The 26,475-nt window shown below is 39.6% G+C and overlaps 1 protein-coding gene across 1 annotated transcript in view; it reads right to left on the minus strand.

Annotated features, from left to right (window-relative positions):
* The window catches only part of LOC140129064 (V-type proton ATPase subunit S1-like), a 61,802-nt gene that overhangs the window by 17,643 nt on the left and 17,684 nt on the right, over positions 1-26,475 (minus strand). The window contains exons 2-6 of the mRNA XM_072150691.1: positions 19,113-19,236; positions 13,474-13,542; positions 10,841-11,034; positions 9,162-9,202; positions 2,403-2,488 (exon numbers count right to left, since the gene is read on the minus strand). Coding sequence (XP_072006792.1) covers positions 2,403-2,488; positions 9,162-9,202; positions 10,841-11,034; positions 13,474-13,542; positions 19,113-19,236 — 514 coding nt within the window. The remainder of the gene's footprint in view (positions 1-2,402; positions 2,489-9,161; positions 9,203-10,840; positions 11,035-13,473; positions 13,543-19,112; positions 19,237-26,475) is intronic.

The following is a 26,475-nucleotide window of genomic DNA, read 5'->3' on the forward strand; positions in this document are numbered from 1 at the left end:
TATGGTGGATAAAAATATTAAACATATTAAATATTAAATAATAAAAAGGGTTATTTTTTTTACTTCATGGGGGATTTATAAAGTAAAACACATACACAAAAAATATGAATAAATATATTTAAATAAACATTAATATTTACCAATAAAATATTTTCACAATCCTCCTCTATACTATAAAAAACAACACCATTGTCGAGCCAATTGCCAATAACTAAACATATGAAGTCATTAACCGTCACACAATAGGAAATTAGTTTATAATGTTAATTTTTTTAGTTCATTTGAATTCCATATTTTTCTGGCGTATAAGATGACTTTTAAACCCCCAAACTTCTTTTCAAAAGTCAGGGGGTTGTCTTATACACTGGGTGAGGGGGGCAAGATTCAATAAAGGTTCCCCTGCAGCAAATACCCACCCATATAAGACAAGAGGGTTTCAACCCTTTAATCATCGCCAGCAAAGCTGCAGATGGAAGTTAAAAGGTGTCGGTGCAATCTTGGCTTAAATCTGGCCTAATCTGTTGCCATGACATTTGTTTCCTGCTCATTTGTTACAATGTGCTTGTAACATATTGTAATAAATGATCATGAAAATTCCCATATACTGCCATACTGTAGTAAAGATGGCAAAATGAAGATTTTTTTTTAAAATTTTTTTTGTACAGAATCTTATATTTCATTACAACTACCATATTGAAATCAAATCTGATTTATTTTCATTTTTACCATAGATGTGTTGGAAGAGGTGTAGTCACGGAGGATTAGTGGTTAGCATTACAGCCTTGGAACACTGGGGACCTGGGTTCAAGTCCCAGGGTCAACATCTGCATAGAGTTTGTATGTTATCTCTGTGTTTGTGTGGGTTTCCTCCAGTTTCCTGAAACATACTGGTAGGTTGATTAGATTATAAATCTCATTGGGGCAGGGACTGATTTGGCAAGCTCTGTGCAGTGCTGCGTAATCTGCAATTATTGAAAGAAATAGTTTTTTCCCCATTTTGTAGATTTAACCCCAGATTGAATTAAAAATGAAAACAGTAGCCTTTAACATTTGTTAATTTTTAACTAGGCCATTTGTCATGAAAAATGTAAGCCACAAAAAATGAAGCTATGACCCTTAAATCACTACGTCCAATTAAAGTCTTTTCAGGCTTGTCATTAAGAGATTTCAAGAATTTACAGGTGCTAACATATAAAAACAAAGTATTGGCACACTCAAACTTAAAATAATGGGGCACATTTACTAAGGGTCACGCGCTGCACTTTTGTTGGACTGTGCATGTTCTTCATGGCTTAAACAGCTTGCACAGGTATTTAAGAAGTGTCTGTAATGAGATTGTGATGTACGCAGCCCTTTTGTGGCACAGCTTTTCAGACGGCCGACTGATTCGGACTGATCCCCCTATTTAACTTTAAAATTGTTTTGTACACCGTATGTTGTAAAAAAAAGATGGTGAACTCTGGCGGACCAGTGCGGGGAAGCAACAGATTTCTGGCGCATGATTTTAGTGAATCGCCGCACGCAGCATTATAGACAGACAATGTACTTTTGGTGAACTCGGGTGAACTTGTAAGTAAATGTTCCCTAATGTCTATAGTTAGGCACCTATTTGTGTCTCTGATGCCACTTTACTGGCTAGGTGTGAGAAAGCATTACTTCAGACAATGCTTGTCTATATTTTTACCAAGTGACCTGTACTGTGGAGATCAGAAGGAATGTTTATTTTACAAAAGCTTATTTTATAATCATATACCAAACATAGCATTGGGTTTATAAGAAATATACTGTATGCCATAATTCCTGCTGTAACACGTAATTCTAGGAAAATTCTATACACATAGTTATATCAGTGTGTATTTATTCTGATATTATATATTAAAGTTATATTCACATATTACAGCAACTAACAAAAATCCAGGTAGAAAATCGTGTTTGCTATACTATTGTAAATCAAAGGTGTTCTCTCAAACTGTTATTGAATAATTTGTACTGAGCTGTAACACGTTCCAATGTAATTTGGAACAGGAATTATATATCAACCTATCCTCTGACAATCCCAAACCATCAATTTATTTGCTGCATATATTGGCATGGATGATATTCTAATATGTAGCCAACAAATGGTATTCATCATGTTCTTATTATCTTCTCTGGACATTTCAGAGATGACATTCTAATGCTATCTTATTTGGAAAATGGAACAGTGTTGATCTGGAATATGTTCTGAAATGCTGAAAAAAATATTGCATAAAATCCCTGCAATATTGTTTCCAACTGGTAAGCCACTGAATAAAAATCGAATGTATGCAATCTGATGAAAAATGTCTACAAATAAGAATATCTAATACAGTATCTAGTGATATTACATAAATACTTCTAAGAGGTATAAGCTTTATATTTACTTTGGATGGCTTCACTCCTGTGTAGATTGCAGTAAAGTGAAATCCATGGTTCTTTAGTTTCCGTGTAATCCTTCCAATGTGTTTATCTGAAAAACATTAGTTCAGTTCTGAAATACATAATAAATACAACCTACATAGAAAAAGGTTTATAAGTTTCAAAGAGTAGGGAAAATGTCATAGATCATATTGTTTTGCTTGAATACATAATAAGTACAGGCAGTCCCCGGGTTACATACAAGATAGGGTCCGAAGGTTTGTTCTTAAGTTGAATTTGTATGCAAGTCGAAACTGTATATTTTATCATTGTAGATCCAGACAAATTTTTTTTTTGCCCCAGTGACAATTGTAGTTTCAAAATTTTTTGCTGTAATGGGACCAAGGATTATCAATAAACCTTTATTACAGACTCTTTTAAGCTAATTATTGCAGTCTGGGACTATAGTAAAGCATCCAGAGAGCTTCACCAGAGGTCACAGTGGGCAGAGGGGTCCGTCTGTAACTATGAGTCGTCTGTAAGTCGGGTGTCCTTAAGTAGGGGACTGCCTGTAAAATAAAACATTAATCTAAAGTAAAAAAAAATAAGTAAAGTAAAAAAAAAATAATAATGATAAAATGAGTGATTGTTATATTCACAGACATACATTCTGAACCCCTTAAAATATATATCAATTATGTGCCATGTATTATACTGGTTTCTTCTCTTGTTGTAAAACAAATATTAGGCCTGCTTGACAGAAACTGTTACCTCTGTAACCTGAATAATTAAAACTATTAATACACATTCTGACAGCAGCATGATTCTTGCTAAATTGAAGTGCACTGCTCCTCCCACTCGTGCCGCCCTCTGCACTAGGATTAAGGAGGTTCGCACAATGGAGCATTTGACGGCTCTTATGCAAACAGAGTTAATAAATTTGGCCTCATCTGTAGTCCCTGGGATTCCTACAGGGTCACCCACCTTCTCTCCCCACCCAAGTGTGTTCCTCCTTTTTGTCCAGTCCTGTGTCTTATGTGTATGTGTTTGTTTGAGGTCACGATTGTTACCTCTCAATTTTGTAAAGGTTTTTCTTTCCTATTCTCTTTGCTGTTTGACTTATCATTCACTGTTTTTAAATATCTATTGGTATATACAAAAATGGACCCCTGAGCCGGTCGTACCATATCTGCTGTTCCATCATTTCTTCAATCCTTGTTGTTGTTTATTTTTCTTTTTGGAAAAGCCCAATGAAAATACAGTTGAGAATGAAATGTGGGCTGTTGTGTGTTGGATGCAATCCTAAACCAGTGTGTTTTTAGATTACTTTGAAGTTTAAGGAAGGATGGGAAAGTCAAACACATTTTGGAAGAGTTCTAGAGTATGGAGGTGCAAAGTCCTGCAAGCGGTCTTGGAAGAAGCGGATAGCAATAGAGTGAAACAGAAGCTGTTGTGAGCAGTGTCCCATGGGCCCTGGGCTGTTCACAAGACTAGGGCTCCTGCAGCATCTAAACCAACATGTGCCTTGGTTTTAGGACTTAAGTACTACTCTATATATACTCGATATCCTTAATCTGTCCCTACAGAGCATAGTACATACACTGCCAAAGAGTTTGTATGTATTTGTATTTGTGTTTGTATTTTTGCACTTGTCCTCTGGGAGTGACTATAGAGGAGCAGGGGGCGTCACTAAGACAGTGTTGGGGGTTTTCATTAATTTGAAAAGGACACACGGAGGTGCAGTTTGAAACTGCTCCTCTATAGCTACTCCCAGGGGATGAGTGCCTAGCGTCAGAGCACATGGAATTGAAAGGCACTAAATAACATATTTTTTTTATTGTAAAAACTCTTTTTGGAAGTGTATGTACTAAGCACTGTGGGGACTGGGGAAGTGCTAAAAATGGGTCTTCTGGTGACAGGTTCCCTTTAATGAAATGTCCACAGCAGAGCCCCCTTTACAGAAACATCCACAGCAGAGCCCCCTTTAAATAAATGTCCACAGCAGAGCCCTCCTTTAATGCTATTTCCTTAGCAGAGCCCCATTTAAAGAAATGTTCACAGCAGAGGCCCCTATAAAGAAATGTCTACAGCAGAGTCCCTTTTACAGAAATTTCCACAGCAGATGCCTCCTTTAATGAAATTTCCACAGAGACAACCCTATTATAGAAATGTCCACAGCTGATGCCACCTTTACATAGATGTCCTCCCCACCCTATTAAAGAAATGTCCACAGCAGGGCACTTTTGAAAACAAAAACCTCTATACTATCTCCGTCTTCTCCTCTTCTGGCCAGCGCGGCGCACACACACCCTATGAGGTCACACGGTCATGACACCGCCGCATCATAGTGTATGTGCCTGAGACAGAAGGAGAAGACAGAGCCATGTGGCCAGGAGGAAGAAGAAGCCAAAGATGAGTATAAAGGGTTTTTTTAAAGTCTCATGGCGGATCTTCAGATAGGCCCTGGGTGCCCACCCATACCACTTATATGAAGATCCACCATTGGTTGTGAGGAACAGATGTTGTGTAATGGCTGATAAATTCAGAGATAAGTCACAAGTTAGAGGCTTTGTAAGTAATGGTTAGTATTTAAAATTGAATTAGCTGTGTGATTAAAAGACTGGGAGATAGGAGAGTCAGAGGAGAAGTGAGGAGAAAGCTGGATTAGCTAGACAGCAAATTTAAAGATGGATTGAAGGGGTGTTAGAGAGTTAGCTGGGAGATCAAAGAGAAGAATATTGCAGTAGTACTAGCACCAGATGAGGAGGGAGTGGACTAACTATTTTTTTGACTCTTGATTGAGGAAGAGTTGAATGGGAGAGATGTTCTTGAGGTGGAGGCAGAAGGTTGCAGTAAGGGCCTGGATGGGAGGTTTAAGGCTAGGGCAGAGTCAAAGATGACTCCAGAAAACTTAAGGGATTGGGGAGTGTGAAACCATGAATCCCCTGTTAGGTCTGATGGGAGAGGTGTGTTAGGTGGTAGAAAATCTAAAGAGAAGGGAGAGGATTTGACTGGCTCTGGAATTCTGTCTTTCTCATCAATAAAAGTATAAACTTTCTCATCAGTACGGGTAGAGAGTTGAGTTAAACAGGAAGGGCGTTGGATATTCAGGGTGGGGAGCATGGATTGAAGGTTGAAACTTTCCCTGATACTGTCTATTTTGCTTTTGAAGTGTGTGCCAAAATCCTCAGCAATAGGATTCTAACTTTAAAGGTTAGATTTATCGGGGCTTGCACATCACAAATAGCCACTATTTACCCCCTCACGCCACCCCACTACAAGTGGGCCACACGCCAGGGGTATCGTGCCAGGTGACGGAGTGGGCCAGTGTGAGATATTCATATCCCACACCTGCATATTATATTTATAGCCTGTGCCAGGGACTGTGCAGGCTATAGCATAATTTCTCACCATACAGGACCTGGCATAGTTTGTTTATCAGGAAAATGAACCCTCCTGATAGGGGTGTTGTATAAAAAATGATAAATACCCCCTATTTGGGAATCGTAATGTAGTTATATCCTGTGCCCTCACCAATAAATCATTGCCCACTGACTGGTACATCTATGAACATATGCGTATTCTGCATTATTATGCAACAGGTTATTATGGTGGGCTGACAATGCAACCCATTATCCTCATTAAGCTGGACTCTCCCTATCTATCCTATCTACACCACCTCCTATGGAAAGTATTTCCGATTGAGCAAGTTTTCCGAGTCATCTATCACTACCACCCAGTTTTAGAGAATTGTTACTCCTAACTGTGTCCATCACATCCACCCAAGCATTGGCATCACATCCCAATCATTACACCTAAAAATTAAAAGTGTGCTTGGTTTGCAATCCTTCATGGTGGTAGATGTCTTTGAAACAGTCCCAGTAGGTTTACTGAATTGATATCTGTCATCACAAAGACATGGCATGTAAATCAGAGACATATCTACTTCCCTGGCTCTGAACTTGGAGTAGAGGGGTGTCTGCAGTGTTTACAGCAGTGGGCCCCAACCTTTATGTAACCAGGGACAACTGCATTCAGGAAACTGCGAGTCCTTGTGGAACAGCCTCTCTACAGAGAATTTATATTTCATTTTAGAAGAGGCCAATGTGTATAAAGCAGGGTGTATAAATATTTTGTGTACAAGTTAACTATGTGCTTATGTAGTAGTAGTTATCTGGGTGGAGGGTCTAATTACCTTTGGATTGTATTGACATTGTACAACTAGGAGTTAAAAGCACCAGTAAATAATGCAAATAGTTTTAACTTGGTTAAAAATAGAACAGTTTCTAGCTTCATATACTGGATATCAGTTCTATTTCTGTTCTCCTTTAATAATCCAGGGTGAAAATACTCTGAAGCATGTTCCTAACATACCGTATGTGTCCTTCTCATTAATGCGTTCTGATGTCCTTAGAGACAATGATACATTATTTATCAATTGAGGGAAAAAGGCGACAACTGTAGCTATAGCTACCATAAAATGTCACCGACCTTTTTTTTCCAGCTAAGAACAACCTCACTTTTATTTTTTTGTTTTTCTCTAGTCTCACGTGTTGTCAATTGTACATGGCTAAGGACAACAATAGTTCATTCTTACTCAGTTTGTTAAATTGCTTGACATTTTCCTTAGATGCTAAAAGTTAGGGTTGGAACACAAATGTGTATATACATACTACATAAATATGCTGGAGGAGATTTATCAGGACTTGTACGCCAGTTTCACGGAATAGAATTCCTGGAATAATCACATTTACTAGTGAACCACCAGCAATTGAAATTATTACCCACTTCATGCCACCTCCACACTAAGTGGCAGGGGCATAACTTCAGAGGGTGTGTTTGCAACCAGCTAATGATGCATTGGGGGCCCAATTTCTGGTGTAGAAATAAACACATGCCAGCAACTTTTCACATGTGAAAAGTCACCGGCAGCAGTGAGTGTGCAGACGCAGGGACAGTAATTATTATGCAGCTGGCATCTGCAATTACCACAATTATTTAGCCCAATCAGCCACCTTCACCCACTCACGGCCTCCAGCACCCCCCATCATGCCCCTTCAAGACCCACTGGCGTGAAGGTGGGGGATTGGGCTAAATAATTGCCAGTGCTAGCAATAAGCTAGCATTTGCGATTATTTCAGGGCTTCTATGACACTGACATGGTGCAGAGGCCCTGATAAATATGCCCCATTGTGCATACTCAATTCATATACTGTATGTATATCCACACATGCAAAAACACTTATTAAATGTTTGGTAAACAGATTTCCTAACGAACATTTTTAACTGGGTGATAAATATGTCCTTTTTGTGCCTCTGTTAAACAACAAAGGACACTGTGCACTTGTTACTTACATTGTACAGCAGTGCTGGTAATGTATAGATAAGTATACATTCAATCCTGTCTTGGGCGGCTAATAATAAAGTAATGGCAAAGTAGGCTAATCACTTTTTGTCAGACAAGTATTGCAGACAGCAAATTAATGTGAGCCTCCTGTCCATTGCAGTCCCCTTCTTCAACCTTCAAAGAGTAACTCTTATGTATTATCTAATCATCAAAGCAACTACCATGTTGAGACAAACCTTTAAAGGGATCAATTCATCAATTTTGTATTGACTCATTAAAACAGGACAGTGAAGCATATTATTTTTCTTATTTGCTTTACAATTCTCATTGTATATTCTTTTTTTCTATCATTTTCTGTCCATGGTTATGGGGGTTGTCATCTTTCCTAAGCTGTGGAGACAGCATCTAGTAATCTGCTTTGCAGAAGCCAAATTGAAGAATATGGAGAATTTGCTAGACATGCTCTGTGCAGATAGGAGATAAAGTAAAGCTGTGACATCATATAGTGTCAGTAGTATGTTGATTTAGACCATGTTAGTCATAGAGAACAGAAAAAGACGAGAGTGAAGAAATCAGTTGACTACTTCATAGAAAAACCATACAGAATTTACAGATGTCAGTCTATTTTATGCCTTATAGCTATAAGGCATAAAATAGACTGACATCTGTAAGTTCTGTATGGTTTTTCTATGAAGTGGGTAAAAATTGCAGGATGTAGTACTATTTATTAAATACAGATAATGGCATGGCGATATATAAAAAAAAACTGCCACAGACACTCAATCAAAGATCCAGGCATATGTAACTGTGGCAATCTTCTTATATTTATTAACTATGGCCCCTTTCCTTCTAAAATCAACTTCTAAAATTATGATAATGGGGCCTAAAGGGCTCCACAGAGCTGCAGATTAACAAACTGTTACAATGAACAGGTCTCACCAAATCCCCTGTTCTCTCCCTCCTCCATTTGACTGTGTAATGGAGCAGCAGAGGGAGGAGGGAGAGAGCAGGGGATTGGGTGAGACATGTTCTGCTCGTTGTAACAGCCTTTGAAGCTACTGAGGGGCTCTGGAAACACCCGCCAGAGCCATTCAGACTCATTAGCATTATTATGAAGGTTGAGAAGGAAGGAAGCCATGGATAATAAATATAAGAAGATCACCATAGTCATGGTGCCTGGATCTATGATTAAGGATTAAGTGTTGCTGGTTTATCACGCTTGATTTTGATGGTAGATTTCCTTTAAAACAAAAATCCTTGAAATCTGAAAACTGTAAAACACATTCCCTTTAGCTACACTGTCTAGCAGTGCTCATAAATGTAAAGATTTTCCCCCAGGCCAATGTGAATGTACCCTTACTAAATTGTTTTTAATTATTGGGTGCTTATTCTATAATTAATATGTTCAGGATTCCTTATTTTAATTTGTCATACATACCATTTTCACCAAAAACCTTAGCAGCAGACTTTTCGTTTGACCTACAGAAAGAAGAAAGAGGCATTTTATTTGATTATAACAGTCTGTTACGCAGCTTATGTAAAATCTGGAGGATGCCAAAATATGTGTAAATTTAATAAGTAATCAAACATTGTCAGTGAATTGAGAAGCCTAAAGGTCCTTGTAACTCAGCAAGAAAATAAATCAAGGAAGTCTTTCCAATACTGGCTGGATGACTGGCCTTTTTTGGAGTAAAGTAAGACTAAGCATGTATGATTGCAAACATTTGTTCTCTAAGTAGATAATCCACAGATAGAATTGTTTTGTGGCAACTTAAAAATGCCTTAAAGTAATACAGTGCAGTTAAGGCTATTTCACACTTGCATGATTCATGTCTACATGCTGTCCTTGATTTTCATGTCTGTATTCTATCTGTGATTTTCACGGATAGCATTCTGACTTGGGGAACATTTATCATTGTTTTTACTGTCAAAAATTCACACGGAATTTCTAAACTGGAACTTCTTAGAAAGCTGCAAAGGCAACTCAAGTGCCCCCAAGATGTCTGGTTATGTTTGAAAAAAGAAAGGATTTGGATACAGCATGGACAACATAGGGATAACACATGGACTGCCATTGCATGCTATTTTCGAAGCCTGGCAAAGGTGTTACTAGTATAAAAGAGCCATAGGACAGACAGTCTTGAGGTGCACCAGATTTATCAAAGTGTCTGATGCTGGATAGAAAATGCTCTTTAATCATGGTATGGTATACAAAACACGGTTCAGGAATTTAATAAGGCTTGCGTGGCCAGGAATAGTGGAGGGGTGTAATTTGGGTCCTATCGATGAGCGGTAATTGCCGACTGAACATGCCTGATATACTAAGAGCCCAGAGCCTCTTGGTTTTATATCCAGCGAGACCAAAGCGGAGGGAGGATTCATCAGCACCGGATAAATCTCCCCCAATGTTTGTGAGGAACAGAATCTATTTTGTTATGTGTTCTCCATCTTCTCTTTATCTATGCCATATATTGTTAGAAAAGACATCTGTGCATAGTACCGTCCCCCGCGCACCCAGATGTCTTAAAGATCATGTTACATGAACACATCCTGTCCGAGGGAAAGGAATGTGACGCATGCCCAGTAAAGTTTCTTTGTTTCAAAAACCTATAGGAACTCTCTACTACTTAAATAAAATTGGAACTGTCTCAAACACATGTGAGGGTGTGACTGATTCACCGAGCAGCTTGTACTATACAACAATTTGGACACACATCACATCAGAGATAGAGATATTTCTCTAACAATGTTAGAGGAGTTATTCTCTAACAATAATTCCTTTGTAAAATATCCATTCATCCATCATTCATTAATCCTCTGTTTTATTTGATGATCTTTTCAGACTACAACACTTCAGCTGATCAATATGTCTGTGACATTGAAGGAAGGGCTACAATGGTACACACACACCATTTCCGCTAAATAAGCATTTCTAAGTATGTCCATTCCTGATTACTGTACATAAACATTAACTAATTTAAATACCAGGTATGGAGAACTTGTTTAGGATCAGAATATTCTGATCAATAAGCAAATGAGCAATAACTTTCTTCTGTCTTCATTTGCACAGACAAAGATGTCAGCAATATTCAATTTATATACATATGATTACTGTACCTTGGTATAGACTGGAGTCTTATTATAATCAGGTTTGGTTTATCCTTATTCATTTCCAACGAGGATACATTTAAATGGTCAACATCAACAATATTCCAGTCATCTTGTTTTTTCAGATAGTTTGGTAAGTTGTCAACTGTCTTCTTGTCTACCGAAGGCAGAATTAAGGAAGATGGTGATGTATCCAAGATGTGCTAAAATAGATACAAAGGACAACATTTATCCAGGTATTTTGCTTGAGTTTGTCGCAAAATTGTTGCATTTTGATTTTAGTAACTTTTTTTGTCACATTTAAACTAGTATTTCACTTACACAAAAACCCTTACAAAGTCAAAGTTACTAATGTGCTGGCTAATGTAAGACATTGCAATATTAAGTTCATGATGTGCGACTTTTTAAAAAGTCAAAATATTTTGGCGCAAACCCTCTCCAGTCTCCCCGGGTTTGGGAAAAATTAACTGGAAACCGTAACATCTGAAATGCCAGCTAAGCAGGCTAAGCCTCTATGATCAGTCTATAAACTTTGGCAGTATGGCTCCTTACTGATAAATGTCCACTAAAGAGTATATCACAGCTCCAGCAAATGTATGATTTCACTGCTGAAACCACATGTATCAGCACTGAGAGATTTATGTAGCACATCATACGCAAAAAAAGTATTGTTCCAGGGTCCGGTATTTATACATTGCAAATAAATTTATATAAAGGTCAGCTGTCAGACATAGAAGCTGTAAAGTGCAAGCGGTATAAATTATGCATGGCACATACAGTACACACTGGTGACATAAAATAGAATTATAAGCACAGAATAATTCCTCATTTAATCTCATGATCTTTATAATCAATTAGCAACACAAAATTAAATGGAGTAACCCAATAATCAAGTTATATTGATAAAGCCCAGTCAAAAAGCAAGGTTTACTGACTGTTAGGACTATATGATCTGATATAATAGTGTACCTTAGTGCACATAAAAGGACAAATGAGACTTGGCTGCGGATTAGTCAGTCTCTCTGCACTAAAACTCTTCATCTAACAGGTTACAAATAGCTGGGATTGCAAACAGAGACACGTCCCTTGACAAAAGGAGACTGATTATAAATCTAGCAAATATATTTTCACATCAGAGTAAAACACCTACTGTGTATGCTAGTAATCAATTAATTAGTAACCACAACTACATATGTGCTCATTTCTGTAATACTGGCACATACAAATCTATATTCGTATAGTTAAGCGTAGTTGATGGGGGGGGGGGGGGTGAAATAATGAAGCAGCAACAAATAAAAAGTTACTGAGGAGTAGTATTGTGTGTAAATTGTAGTAAGAGTTATAAGTAAGACCAGCATAGCTCAATATAGGTGGGGTCATTTACTAAGTGCCCGATTTGCGTTTTTCAGACGTGTTACCCGAATATTTCCGATTTGCGCCGATTTTTCCTGAATTGCCCCGGGTTTTTGGCGCACGGGATCGGATTCGGCATGCACGAGACATAAATCGGGGGCGTGGTCGAATGAAAACCCGATGGATTTGGAGAAACCGCCGCATTAAAAAATGAACTCCGGCAGACCTCGGCGGACCTCAGCGGAGCAGCTACACCTTGTGGACAGCGGCGGAACTGCCTTAGTGAATCGCCAGAAGACCCAAATCCACCGCAGAGAACGCGCCGCTGGATCGCAAATGGACCAGGTAAGTAAATCTAAAAGGGTTGTCACTAGAGACCCTTTTTCAGCCTCCCTAATGCGCCCACTGGCAATTAATAGCAAATCTACCCTATATTTCAGACTATAAGGCGCACCGGATTATAAGGCGCACCATCAATAAATGCCTGCTAAAACGTCTAGGTTCATATATAAGGCGCACCGGATTATGAGGCGCACCTGATATAAGGATGAATGACCAGCAGGTGGCAGACCTTTGCACAGTTCAAGGCAGCTGTTGTCTGTAAGTGCGGCTCATATATAAGTATATAGTCTATAAAAAACTGGACAAGCTGTTTTTGACAAAATTCTGTCAGTTGTTGATCGAATAATAACTCATATTAAACTTTACCTCTGTGTCCCCTGGGCGTGTTCATCACAGAACTGCGTGCCCCGTCTCCTGTGTAATATGCTACTCTACCATCACTTTGAAAAACAGGTTTTTTTCAATGTGAAGAAACATTTTACGCAGGAGGGGCAGGCGGTTTGGTTCTGTGATGAACACGCCCAGGGGGCACAGAGGACACAGCTGGCAGGGAGCCAGGTAAAGTTTAATATAAATTATCATTTGATCCACATATGACAGAATTTTTACAAAAACAGTTTGGGGATATGCTATTCCTTGTCTGTGGGGGATTGGTGAAGCTAAAATGTGTCTCTGGTGACAGGTTCCCTTTAAAAGATAACAGGCTTTTTTGATAAAGCATAAGGGTAAAAAGTAAAATTTATGTTTAGCTTACATAAAACTTATATAGAACTGATTTTTTTGTTTTTTTGACATGTTTTCGACCTTCTGCTTTACTACATACAATTTACATCTATAAAATGCAAGGAAATATAGATGGCTGCAAATCATTTGACAACCCTTACCATAAATTGGAAGGAAATTGTTACACTAAAGTATAAGAGAGACATATACATATAAAGACTTACCTGAACATTTTGTAGTGGGTTTTCATTTCCATACACTGTGCTATAGTATGTAAAGTCATCAATGCTCAGCTGAAAATCGAAGAAAATCAATAAAGTTATAAAAACCAAAAGTACTTATCCCATAAAAACTGATACATCGGGGCAAATTTTGTAATCTACAATTAAAATGCTAGCTCACATGCTGCAAAACACATCTATGGAGTTATTAGACATGCTTAGAGATTTTTTTTCAAGTCCTTGGACAAATGGGGCATAGTGGCTTGATTCAAAAGTGGTGGACTTTAGATCTCCCAAAAATTAATCAAATAACAGGTAATTTAAATATAGACAGACATGTCTAATTATACACCAGATTTATCATTAACCAAATATTGAAATGTGGTGCAATGTAACACATGTTTTATATCTCAGTAGTCCAGTTTGTGTTAATGGAAATATAATACAGTGTCCTCCCAATTCATAAGTGACCAACTGAAACATCTTTTTCAACTGCAACGTATTGAAAAGTTTTTCAGCAAATGGAGTAGATGGACAGTAGTGTACCTGGATAGGGATACAATTGTTAACCTTATCTAACCTTTCACACTACCAAACAGAATCAGGTATCTCACAGAAAACATTGGGAACACTCTGGGCCCACTATGTCTCTCCTAGAGTCCACACAACCATCTGTGCCCTCCGTAGGCCTCTTTCACACTGCGTTTTTCATGCCCGTGTTCTGCGCATGCTTTTGATGAGCAGAACTTGCATTAGGCACCTTTGCAGATCACGTCAGAGTCTGATCAGGGTGTGTTCAGGGTTTGGTCAGTGAAAAACTGACATTTTGCATCAGAGTTCAATCAGTTTTCAGTCAGTTTGTTTAGTGTCTCAGTTTTTCACATGCGTTTTCAATGCATTTTCAATGGGGTTTTCACGCGCAGATAACGCGTGTGATATGGACTCAGGACTAAGCTCTATCTTTTCTATGGCAATTCATGCGTGAAAAATGCATTGCAATGGCATTGAACTTGCATGTGTCTCAGAGTGCTCAAAAGTAGCGCATACTGAGATTTAAACGTGCATTAAAAATTGTAGGTGTGTGCATGAAAAAGAATGCAAGTCTGAAGAAGCCCATTGACTACAATGGGCTTGAGTGTAATGCAAGTTCTGCGTCTCAAAAGCACTCGCAGAACACGCGCGTGAATAAAGCAAGTGTGAAAGGGCCTTACACTCTGACCCAAACCCTGACCAAACCCTGATCAGACTCTGACATGATCTGCAACGCAAGTATGAAAGAGGCCTTGTTCTGGCTTCCAGCAATATGTGATTTTACTATTTGTTTGATTGATAACATTTGTTTAAGATGCTTTCGTGTATCTAAGTGTATTGTAGTGCTGGCTTGTATCCCCCATTGTATGTATTCTGTTGTGTATGTAAGGAAAAACATATCAAAGCATTAGAATCTGATCTTGTCGGATGATTTTCAGGCAGATCATGCCCCCGTAGACCTCTATTATTCCTTGTCTCAATGCAGTGAGCACACAGTGAGTCAGGTGGCTGTGACGCAAAATATAAGACATGTCCTACATTTTGGAAGATTTATCACATCGCATACCCCCCCCCCCCCCCAAGGTGGCCGCTGTATCTAAGATGGCGGACAGTAGTCAAGATGGCGTCCGAAACCAGTGCGACCTCCTTAACAGTCACTGGGGAGGCCACCACGTTCCTGGGCTAAGACACCTGTCTCCTAGATACTCCGTGCAAAATAAAATAAAAGGTCTGGTTCAATAGGATGTGCCTAGGGCCGGGGCAGACAGGATTTACCAGCTTAAGGCTATGGAATGCATCAATTGCCTCCTGACTAAGGGCAAATGGGGAAGAGGCAATGCAGTCAGAAAGGGGCAACATCAGGCTGGGGGCAGCAGACCTTATCCCAGGCCTGCAGGAGCTGGCCAGTCCTAGAATCATGTGAAGAGGCTTAGGGCCTCAGAACAGGGGCACATTCTGGACTGCCAGCTTTCTTCCCTCTGTCAGGTATATGCCTGTGGCTGAGAAGCAGTGGCCTAGCAAGACCACTTTCTCCTGGCAGTACCGGAGTTTGTCTCTGGAAACTTTGCAACCCTTCTGGAACAGAAAACACATAAGGTCAATAAATGCATCCTGGCAAACAAAAACAGTAGGTCCTCCGCATACTGAGAAGGAGAACATCCAGTAAGGGGCTAGTCTGCCAGTCTACTCCCTGTAGGGCCTTGGGGTACTGGCTGGGTGAGTTTTAGCCCCCCTTGTGGGAATCTACATCAGGTATACTGGAATACTACACTAGTAAAGGCAAATAGGTACTGGCAATCTTCATGTAGGGGCACAGAGAGGAAAACATTTGCCAACTCAATAACAGTGAATAATATGTCACTCTCAGGGACTGCTGCCAGTTTGGGCTAGGGACCACTGGGCTTCAGTACACTCATTGGCAGCTTAGAGGTCTTGGACCGGAAATGGGCTAAAATCATCATCGGACTAGCAGGGGAGAGTTCTACAATGAAAGGCACTAACTCTGTCTGGGGGGGCCGTTCAGAAGGGGGACTGTTCTCGCTAACATCCTTGTCCGTAACCACCCCTTGTCCTGCCCTGTCGGGGCCGTCTCCGCCACTCACTACAGTAATGTCTCCTCCCCGCAACGCCCACTTGGGTTGGTCGGTTGAGACTTCCGGAGATGTTGTCAATCTCACTTTGGCGTGGTCTGTGAAACATCCTCTATTCCCTCTGAACGTCAATGTCAGAGTCCCTCCACCACATCTCCAGCCCAGTGTTCTGTGCTACCTATAAAGTTCTGGCCAGACTCCAACGTCTCAATAAAATCCAGGTACACTTAAGATGGTTTTTAATCAAAAAGGAACAAAAGTCAGTCATAGGCTCTGTAATACAGTTGGGGGCTTGTTCCTGCTTAGTCTGTTCGTGGGTTACACAGGAGGACATCACATCATACTGTATCCCTGTTCCACAACCAAATAAATTCCTTCAAGTCTTTTTTAGATTGTCAGGGAGAAGTCTAAACGCAGCGATCTGCCCCCTTCTGTAAACAACTTCAGCTTACTGTAGCGTCAAGGTCAGAACAGAACACAAAGTGATAACACAGCTCAGACAGAGCCCAAGATTTTTGGAGAACTTCAGCGTCAAGGCCATGTACATGTCTTCACAAAACAAAACGCAGCTCCAACAGCCCCCACCCTTTTGTTAACCCCTTTAATGCCAGAAAGCAGGTACCGGAGACATTGTAACACTTTTTCATAGTAATTTTTCTCTAATTGTCGGGATCAATACATTTTAATAATACTCAAACAACCTCCCACACTCCAAGACCCCTAGCAGACGCCCCAAGCATGGTCAGCTGTTATCCTAGAAAACCCCACAACAGCTTTTATGGTTGCCAACAGCAATCAACTTTCAGGGACTTGAAGGGAATATAACTTAAAATGGCCGCCACTGAAAAATAAACTGACTTAAGATGGCCGCCACTGAAGAATGGTAGGGCGTGTCATCTTCTCTAACCACCAGATACAGGGGTGGAGTCTGGATTACAGGGGCCATTTTTCACTCCAAGGAAAATATAATTAAATCTCCTTTTCCTCAAATTCTTTCCACATCAAAAACTTTGAAATGTCCCTTATCGCCCGTCTCTGTCTTCATTGGGCACTCTGAAGGATTCCTGTCACTCTGTCCTGGTCCGTCCGTCAGTCAGAGGCTATAAGTGTCTGTTTGCAAATCAAGTTTTCCCACTTGTACAATCATCAGATCATCTGATACATCCCAAAACCTTCAATACTACTTTTCATTTCAACACAAAACTACCAGCCTTATGTCCGATCATGTCAACTTGCACTTTTCCATCAGTCCTACTTAACTCAACAACCTTCTTTCTACTTACATCATGCCAATCTTCTGTCTACCTACATCTCTTTGTCTGCAATGCACTTGGCTCAATTCCAATTCACAACTCATCATAAATGCCTACTACTGCAACACAACCAAACTTGTCCCCACAGACACAGCGAATGCCAACACCTCGATTTACTGACCCCAAAGAAACTAGATACCAGACTTCCACAGAGGACTCTACACCAAGTCAACTCTGACCTGTCACTACTCTTTCACCGACTACACCAAGTCCACTCTCTTACCGACTCTTTACTAAGTCACTACTAGTTCTTACAGTCCCACGAGGCTGTTCAGACTCCCAAAAAAAAGAAAGCTAAACACACACTTGATCAGAGCGGGTCTCCGCTGCACGTGCACAAATTGAGCTCTATACCTCTATGGGCAACCCTATTGGCACCAGTCAAACAGTACTAGACACTATGATAATCACAACAGAATATCTCCCACTCTCCCACTCTAGCATTGCAGACATCTAAGGGTTACTACTTCCCGTCTCACTGCTTCAGCTAACACCACAGACTGTCTGACCATCCGTCACTGTCCAGTCTCTGTTCAGTCTCTGTCCATCACCTTACAAAGTGGTTCTTTGCCAAAAACTCTGAGCTTAGGTTACAGTGAACAACAGTGGCAAATACATAACACAGAGACAGTCTTACCCGGTCCGTCCAACCAGTGAACCAGAAGTGACATATCAAGGTAGACAACAAAAATTAATCTCTTACCCTGAGAGCTCTCTGGTCAGTTCTGTTCACCAAGCCGGCGGGGACACTTCACGGAGGCTGTCTTGGTGCTGTTGTTGCTTACTCCCAAACCCACCCAGATGGACGCCAAATATTGTTAGGGATTTTTATGCAGGGCCCCAACAGCCCTCTTGACTTTTGTAAGGTGAGTCCTAATTAACCCTTTGAGGGAGGATGAGATAGCTGCCGGCAGCGAGCTGACAGAGTAAATGAAAAACACAGTCGGTCTTCCAATGCACTCAAATCAAACTGTTTATTTCAAACAGATACAGCTATATTTTAACACATAGAGATCAGCATTTGGGGTGTTGTATGAATGGAGATAAGACACTTAGATTCTATTGGCCATTATGTTTTTGTACCAGCACATTCTGGGAAAAATGACTAGGCCTTGTTTACAGCCATGCTTATCTACACAATGGCTCCTAGAAGCTTCTTCATAACCAAAATAAATAACAAGAATACAGAGGCCCGAAGGACGGTAAGAAATGCCAAGGATATTGTGAAAAGGCAAACAACAGTTTAAATGAGAAAAATAGCTGAATTAAAACATTTAACTCTATAGCTTCTAAAAGGGAAGCATACCCCCCCCCCAAGGTGGCCGCTGTATCTAAGATGGCGGACAGTAGTCAAGATGGCGTCCGAAACCAGTGCGACCTCCTTAACATACCGCTTCTAGTGATCATGTGTAATGGAGGTAGAGACCTAGCAGCTGTGACTCACTGTCCCACCGTCTTTGCCAGAGAGTTTATATGTAATCTCCTTATTTGTCTACAGAATTCAGAAATATTATCAGGATGAAAAACAGATAAGGAAGGGAAGAGGTTGATACAAGCCAAAGAAAGTAAAAAACCTCATCCCTTCTATGTATTCTCACTCCTCAACCAACCAACCAAAAAAACAGTCCCTTTCACTCATAATACATGTTACAGAGTTTATATAATCCATTTTTACTGCAAAAGTTTGTTGCCATTTACACCCACTTACCGTGTCTTGGAGAAACATGACAATGAGCTTTGGTTTTGGAGCATCTTCTTCCAATAATTTGTAAAATTCATGGCCTGAAGTGATGTGCCCAGCATTTACAATTGGTGCCAAACTCCAAGCAGAGCTGAAACAAGAAAATTGTAAGTATTGACGTTTTTTCGGTAAAATCATTTTTTTTATACAAAAACTCTTTGGCAGTGTGAAAATGGGTCTCCTGATGACAAAAGCAAAACAAAGTACACACTATAGAAATAGATGTAACCAGTTAGGGCCTGTGAGATGTGGTGTCGGGACCCTGGGGTACATTTACAAAGCACTTCAGCCTAATTTGGATATCTGTAAAATAAAGTTTTGGCTTGGAAGGAGGAACTGGACAATAAAATCAAATGGTTATGTGACATGTGTGGGCATAGCCCTACACAACATAGCTGCTACATAGCTGCTAAGTGAATTGGAGACCAATTCACTTCAATGCACACAAGGTGCAATGCCCCTTGTTCCTAACACTTAACAGTATTGTTATTGCAGTGCTAAATAAAAGAAATGTAAGCTTTATGAGGGGGTTTTAAAATAGGGAAGCCTTAAGCATTTTGGATATGATCCTGATACTGTAAATAAGCTGGCAAATACTTTCCACTGACAACACAGCATGCTCTCGCACCCTGCCAAACCATGTGCTGCTTTCTGAGGGGGCTACTGGTCCTGCAATCAATGCGATTTCTGATGTCCAGCCAATTACTGTCATCAAATGTGTTTTGGAACATTTATCCCTAGGAATTAAATGTGATCACTGACATCCCCACTGGTAAGACATATTTCAGATGAGGTTTAAAAATAGAAAGTAGTAGTCTGCATTTATCAGGAGTTCAGTGAATCGTACGTATTGTTGTAATACATTTTCTGTATCTATCTCATATCTATCTATCTATCTATCTATCTATCTATCTATCACATATCTATCTATCTATCTATCTATCTATCTATCTGTCTATCTATCACATATCTATCTATCTATCTCCTATCTATCTATCTATCTATCTATCTATCTATCTATCTATCTATCTATCTATCTATCTTTTATATAGTATCTATAATCTCTCTCATAGTTAGGTACAGTGTGCTAGCAGTTGCTGACCAAGCGAATGGCCTGAAAAGTATTTATTACAGCACACTGAATACTGTAAGAGCACTCCTAGTCTTTGCACAGCTTCTCCTTGCCTATACTGGTATGCACCATGATTGTGTGCACTAGACACACCACACCCCTTATGTTGACATGTAAATGGTGACAAGTCAATAGCCAGAATAAACTGCATTGAATGAGCGCTCTCTGTTTACAGTATACATTTTCTGTTTTCACTGCATTTGGAAAGATGAATTCAAGCAACCACCTTAGAAGGGTTTATTTTGTGAAAATACAGCATATTTATGGAGAAATAAGGTACAAAGGAACCTTATGGTAGTAGTTTAGTTAGTAGTCAATGTGTTTGGAATGGTGAATTTATATACAGTAATGTAATACATTCAACAAGGCTACTAAAGGTCTTTACAATTTTACCAACTACATTTCATTGTTATTTTAAATGGAAGGCAAATTTATACATAGTATGTGAACAGACATAGCCACATGAGAAAATGAAGAAACCCGTAAAGAAGACTAGGGGCCGTGCAATAATATTTAGCGCAAATAGTCAGGATTGTTGGATTTGGGGATCATTAATCAGTGGTTTAATAACATTGTGATGAATAAATGTACTTTAACTAATGAAAGTGAATAAATAATGAATCAATTTAATGAATAACATTGTGGCATAGAACATGACGAATGTAACAGGTCAAAGGTCAAACAGGTATCTGTACAGTACGTCAAATGCTTTAGCTGACAGCTATATACCTATAGTTTCCTACAAGTGCATTCTGTGATCAGTATGTTTACTAACAAAGAGAAATATGAATTCCCTATTATGCTATGATCATTTTAATATATAATATGTATAGCTTTGGTTAAATGCATGGCATTGTGTGGGTGGGGAATTTTTTACACATTTTGTAGGAAATATATGTGTGTTTTTACGTTTATATCCCCCCATAAAAGACACAATTTGCATCTGTAAGAGCCCCTGTGGGAGCACATGTCCTGTTCAGAGCTGTATTGGGTCTGTGGCTTGTTCTGCACTATGTAGAGAAGAAAGGAGAATGCAGAAGCGATAATAACCTACTTCTGTCTTCTCACTAGGGTCACAGGTTTTTTATTAAAAAAAATAGAATTCCACTTATTTTAAGTTGCAAAAGCATGTGTAGTGCAATCATCATCAATAAAAATCCTCCATAATGTTCCAAATGTCTTCCTATCAATAGAATGGCATTTAAGCATAAAGCACTTATAATAATCAACAGTCATTACAGTTTCCAAATCTATCAAAAAATGTCCTCCCTATACTCATTGAAAGTGTCACTCACTACAGTAGTTATAGCCATACACTCCCATATAACGCTTCCTCTAGCTAGTACCTCCACTTTTTGCTTAATTCCAGCGGCATTGGTGTTTGAAATGGGCCCATGAGGCCTACAAGTCACTATTATCTATGTGAAACAGTGCCTGCCAAATAAAACTAAAAAAATGCATTAATTCATGTATGATTCATGTAAGATTCTTTAGCATTGGCTAATTCAAGAGTATTCTGCTACATGTGTCCCCCTTGTTTGATTATTTTTATGGCCTGTGTCATTGGTGGGTGAGCTCAAGTCACATTACTGCATGAGCCACAAGCACAGGCAGGAATAGGACCGGCTCTATAATTTGTGACCTGGGCCTGAATATAAACTTAGGCCATATGTGTGAGACCATAGAAAGACATGCAGGGTGATGTTGGAATAGCTAGCACATGTCCAAAAAGCACATTCAAGTGCATGTAGTCTGATATTTGGGGTCCGTAGACAACAGAGAGCCTAATAAAAATGCAAAATACAGGACATGTAATAATCAGAAATAGTGGGTCACATTTACTTACCCAGGACTTCACAGAAAGTGCATTGTCCTTGTATAATGCTGGGTGCAGCTGGGATTCACTAAGATCGTGCGACAGAAATCACAAATCTGTTGTTTGCCTACTCAGTTCCGACAGAGTTCACCATTTTTTTTGAGGTGCATCTTAAACATAGGGTGTGCAACACAATCTGAAAGTTAAATCCTGTGCGGTGTTTCTCTTTTATAAACACATTGAAGCTTATCTTGAAATGTTATCTAAAGTCACCTGAAAGTTTAGGTTGGCTTTAACCCCTTCCCACTCTGCGGCGGATATATCCATCTCTGAGCGCAGTGACTTGGCGCCACAGTGCTGATGCCAGACTCAGCTCTGGATCAGAGCTAAACCGGCATCAGGATACACATGGTGCCGGCTGTACCTAGCAGCCGACATCCCCGTATAACACCCGTGGTCGTAGTGGGCTCCAATCGCGGATGTTTAACCCGTTAAATGACACAGTCAGCGCTACCGTGGCATTTAACATGCCTTTGGGGGGTCTTTCCCTCATGATCCCCCCCCCCCCCCAACGCCATCTTTCGGGAGGCAATGATCGTTGATATGATAGCCCTGGGGTCCGATCAGGACTCCAGAGCTGCCTACTGGCACTGCCTGAAAGATGGCGTCTCTGACGTCATCTTAAAGGCACAGTGTCAGCCCATGTGCATAGGCTGACACTGCTAATACCCTGCGAATACCCTAATACCCTAACAGTATTGCAGAGTATAATCATGAACAAGCAATCAGATGATTGCTTGTTCATGTCCCATAGTGGAAAAATGTTTTTCAATAAAAATCAGCAATAAATCAATAAAAATGCCCATAATCCTCATAACATATAAGGAGACATATAACGCAAAAAATAGTCTAAATCATAACACAAACCCCACATATATATATATATATATATATATATATATATATATATAGTAAATAATTATTAATTTGTCACGATAAACACCGCTAAAAAAAACCTGTTAAAAACCTGCCAAATAATACTGTTGCAAAGTACAACATGCCGCAAAAACAAGACATCAACCAGCTCTGTAGCCAAAAAAGCTAAAATGTTATGCCACTTGGAAGGCGGTGATGCAAAAATTATAGATTTTTTCCCACACTAGGGTTTAATTTGGCATATTTAGTAAAATGTAAGAAAAAATATTCAAGTATGGTATCCCTGTAATCATATCAACCCACAGAATAGAAATAACATAATTATTGGGCTATACGGTGAACACCAAAAAAAAAAGAGTAAAAATCTAGTACAGAATTGATGCTTTTCTACTCCTGCCCTGTTCCTAAATTTTCAACAATAGGGGATACCAACCCCAAAATGTTAACACTGGAAAAAGCATCTCATCCCGCAAAAAAATGCCATCACATGGCCCCAATAACAAAAAAGCTAAAATTTTACAGCCTACAAAAAGGGCCAATGAGCAAGCTAAAATCCTGGCAGCTGCAGGTCCCTCCTTCCCTTCTGCGTCTCACTGTGTGCCCATAAAACAAGTAACGGCCACATGTGGGGGGTTTCTGTACTTGGGAGAAATTGCATAATAAATAATAAGGTGGGTTTTCTCTTTTTATCTTTTGGAAATGTTTAAATTTTAGGCCTAAATGAACGTCTAACTGATAAAATCTGACCATTCTAAATTTCACCTCCATTTTGATTCAATTACTATGAAGATCTCAAGGGGTTAACAATCTTTGTTAAAGCTGTTTCTGATAGTTTGTGGGGTGCAGAATTTGAAAATGGGTTGATTATATAGGGGGGTTTTGATGTTAAATATGTAAAATTTCATTCAAAACAGTATTTATCCCCAAAATAGTCAATTCTGAAAATACAGAGAATCGATATTTGATTTGTAAGCCGCGTGACATCAAAATAAATTATTCAGACATTTCAAAAATGATGAAAATGTAAAGTAGACATATAGGAAATGTTATTCATCGACTTATTAAGGTGGTAAATCTATCTGCCTTAAAAACGCAATGAGTTTGAATTTCGAAAATGGCAAATTTTTTAAAAAAATTTTTTACATTCTTTCTTTTTTGTAAATAAACGCAAAACCTATCAGCCAAAATTTACCACTAAAATGAAGTACAACATGTGGGGAAAAAAACAATCTCAGAATCGCTTTGATAAGTAACAGTGTTCAAATGTTATAACCATATAAAGTGACGCAAGTCATAATCCAAAAAATAAACTGGCTGCATCCTTAAGGGGTTAATAAAGACTGAAAATGCCAACCAAGTAAACATTATCCAAGTTTAGTAATGGTGTGAAATATACAGAAGCTACACAACCAAAACATTTTGCAGAACTTCATTTTGTTATGTCTACAATCCATTTTATCCTGATTATCAGCAACCAAGGGAAAACCTGCCTCCCCTGCCAAAGATACATAAATGCTTTTCTAATCTCATTATATTGCATCACATAATGACAGTCTATTGTATTTATCCTCAAGGTAATACTGGAAATCTGAGTCATCTGTATTTATATGTCTGTTTCCCACTATATTATGTTTCGAATTGGAAATACTGAAATTTAACCCCTTCCCGACATTTGACGTAATAGTACTGCATGGCGGGAGGTGCGTTCCCGCAAAAATGCAGTACGGAGCCGGGGCCAGAAGCTGCGGGTGTCAGCTATATATCATAGCCGACACCTGCCCCTAACACCCGCGATCGGAGATCTCTACGATCGCGGGTGTTAACCCCTAACACGCCGCGGTCGCGCTGACCGCGGCGTGTTAGAGGCATTTAAAGTTTAACAAGAGGGAATCGGACCCCCCCCGCGGCGCTTACCGGGGGGGGTCCGCTGCTCCGATCGCAGCCCCGGGACTGCCGGTGCCCGGGGCTGCGAGATCTTCATCCCGGTGCCGGGTCCCTGCCTCCTGGCAGGACCCGGCTGTAAGACACTGGGCATGCGCAGCATGCTCAGTGTCTTACATTACACAGTGCAATACATCTGTATTGCACTGTGTAACCTGTAAAAAAGCTTGAACAAGTGATCAGAAGATCACTTGTTCAAGCTTAGATGGCAGTAACTGTAAAAAAAGTAAAAATAAATAAATAAAGGTTTTTTTAAATAAAAATAAATAATAAAAGAAAGTGAAAGTCCCCCCAAACACCACATTTCCCTGTACACAAGTAATAAAGTATAAAAAACACTAAATCACAATCAAACCCCACTTATTTGGTATCGCTGCGTCCGTAACAATCTGTACAATAAATCCTAATCATAATTGGACCCCCTCGGTGAACGTGGTAAAAAAAAAAAACCCAAAAACATGCCAAAAATTTAAACTTTTTATCAAATTGCTTTACAAAAAATGTTCTAAAAAGTTATCCGAAAAAGTTACAAGCACCAAAATGATACCAATGAAAAGAACAACTTGTCACGCAAAAAATAAGCTTACAACCAGCTCCGTCAACCAAAAAATACTATAGTTATGCTGCTATAAAAATGGAAATACTAAAACAAATGCATTTTTTTCTATTCTAGTTTTCCTTCAATAAAATTGGACAAATATGAAATAAACTATATAAATGAGGTATCACCGTAATCGTAGTGATCCGTAGAATAAAGATAATATATTATTGTTATGCTACAGTGAACACCCCCCAAAAAAATGCTAAAAATCCAAAATAAGAATTGATGATTTTATTTTCCTCCACACGTAAAAAGTTAATAAAATTGCTTCAATAAGCTAAAAACCCACTAAAATTAAGTTTTTTTTACAGTGCATCTCATCTCGCAAAAAATAAGCCATTATGTGTCTAAATTGCTTAAAAAATAAATAAAGATTGTATAGCCTATTCCCAACGCGCATTGTTATAGAACGGTGCGGCGGGTAGTGACTTGCCAACACGGTTCAGACACAGTGATCGGGGCAAGATGGCGGCTGTTCCTGACAGCCATTCATCCTGCCCCATGGACCAGAAGGGTTACGTCCCCCCCACATGATCGCTGCTACTGGCTCATCAATTCAGACCAGCCAATAGCAGCGAATTTACTTATGACGTCAGTAATACCGGTCACCATGTCTGTAGACACGGTGATCGGGGCAGGGTGGCGGCTGTTCCTGACAGCCACCAATTTTGCCTTGCGGTCCAGAGGGGTTTTGTTGCCCCCCTCTGTCCATGTTTGCCGCTATTGGCTGGTCGATTTGGTCCAGCCAAAAGCAGCAATATTCGTCACAATGGGCATCGCTAGGGTGAATAAGAGCAACACTTGGCGATAATTTCCCTACGAAAAATAAGATATGGTACAAAAGCGCCGGCCGTGCACATTGTTCAGATGATGCTGTACAACTCTTACGAGCTGTTCCAATGTG

The sequence above is a fragment of the Engystomops pustulosus genome, chromosome 4 (assembly GCF_040894005.1).
Source record: "Engystomops pustulosus chromosome 4, aEngPut4.maternal, whole genome shotgun sequence".
Taxonomy (NCBI): Eukaryota; Metazoa; Chordata; class Amphibia; order Anura; family Leptodactylidae; genus Engystomops; species Engystomops pustulosus.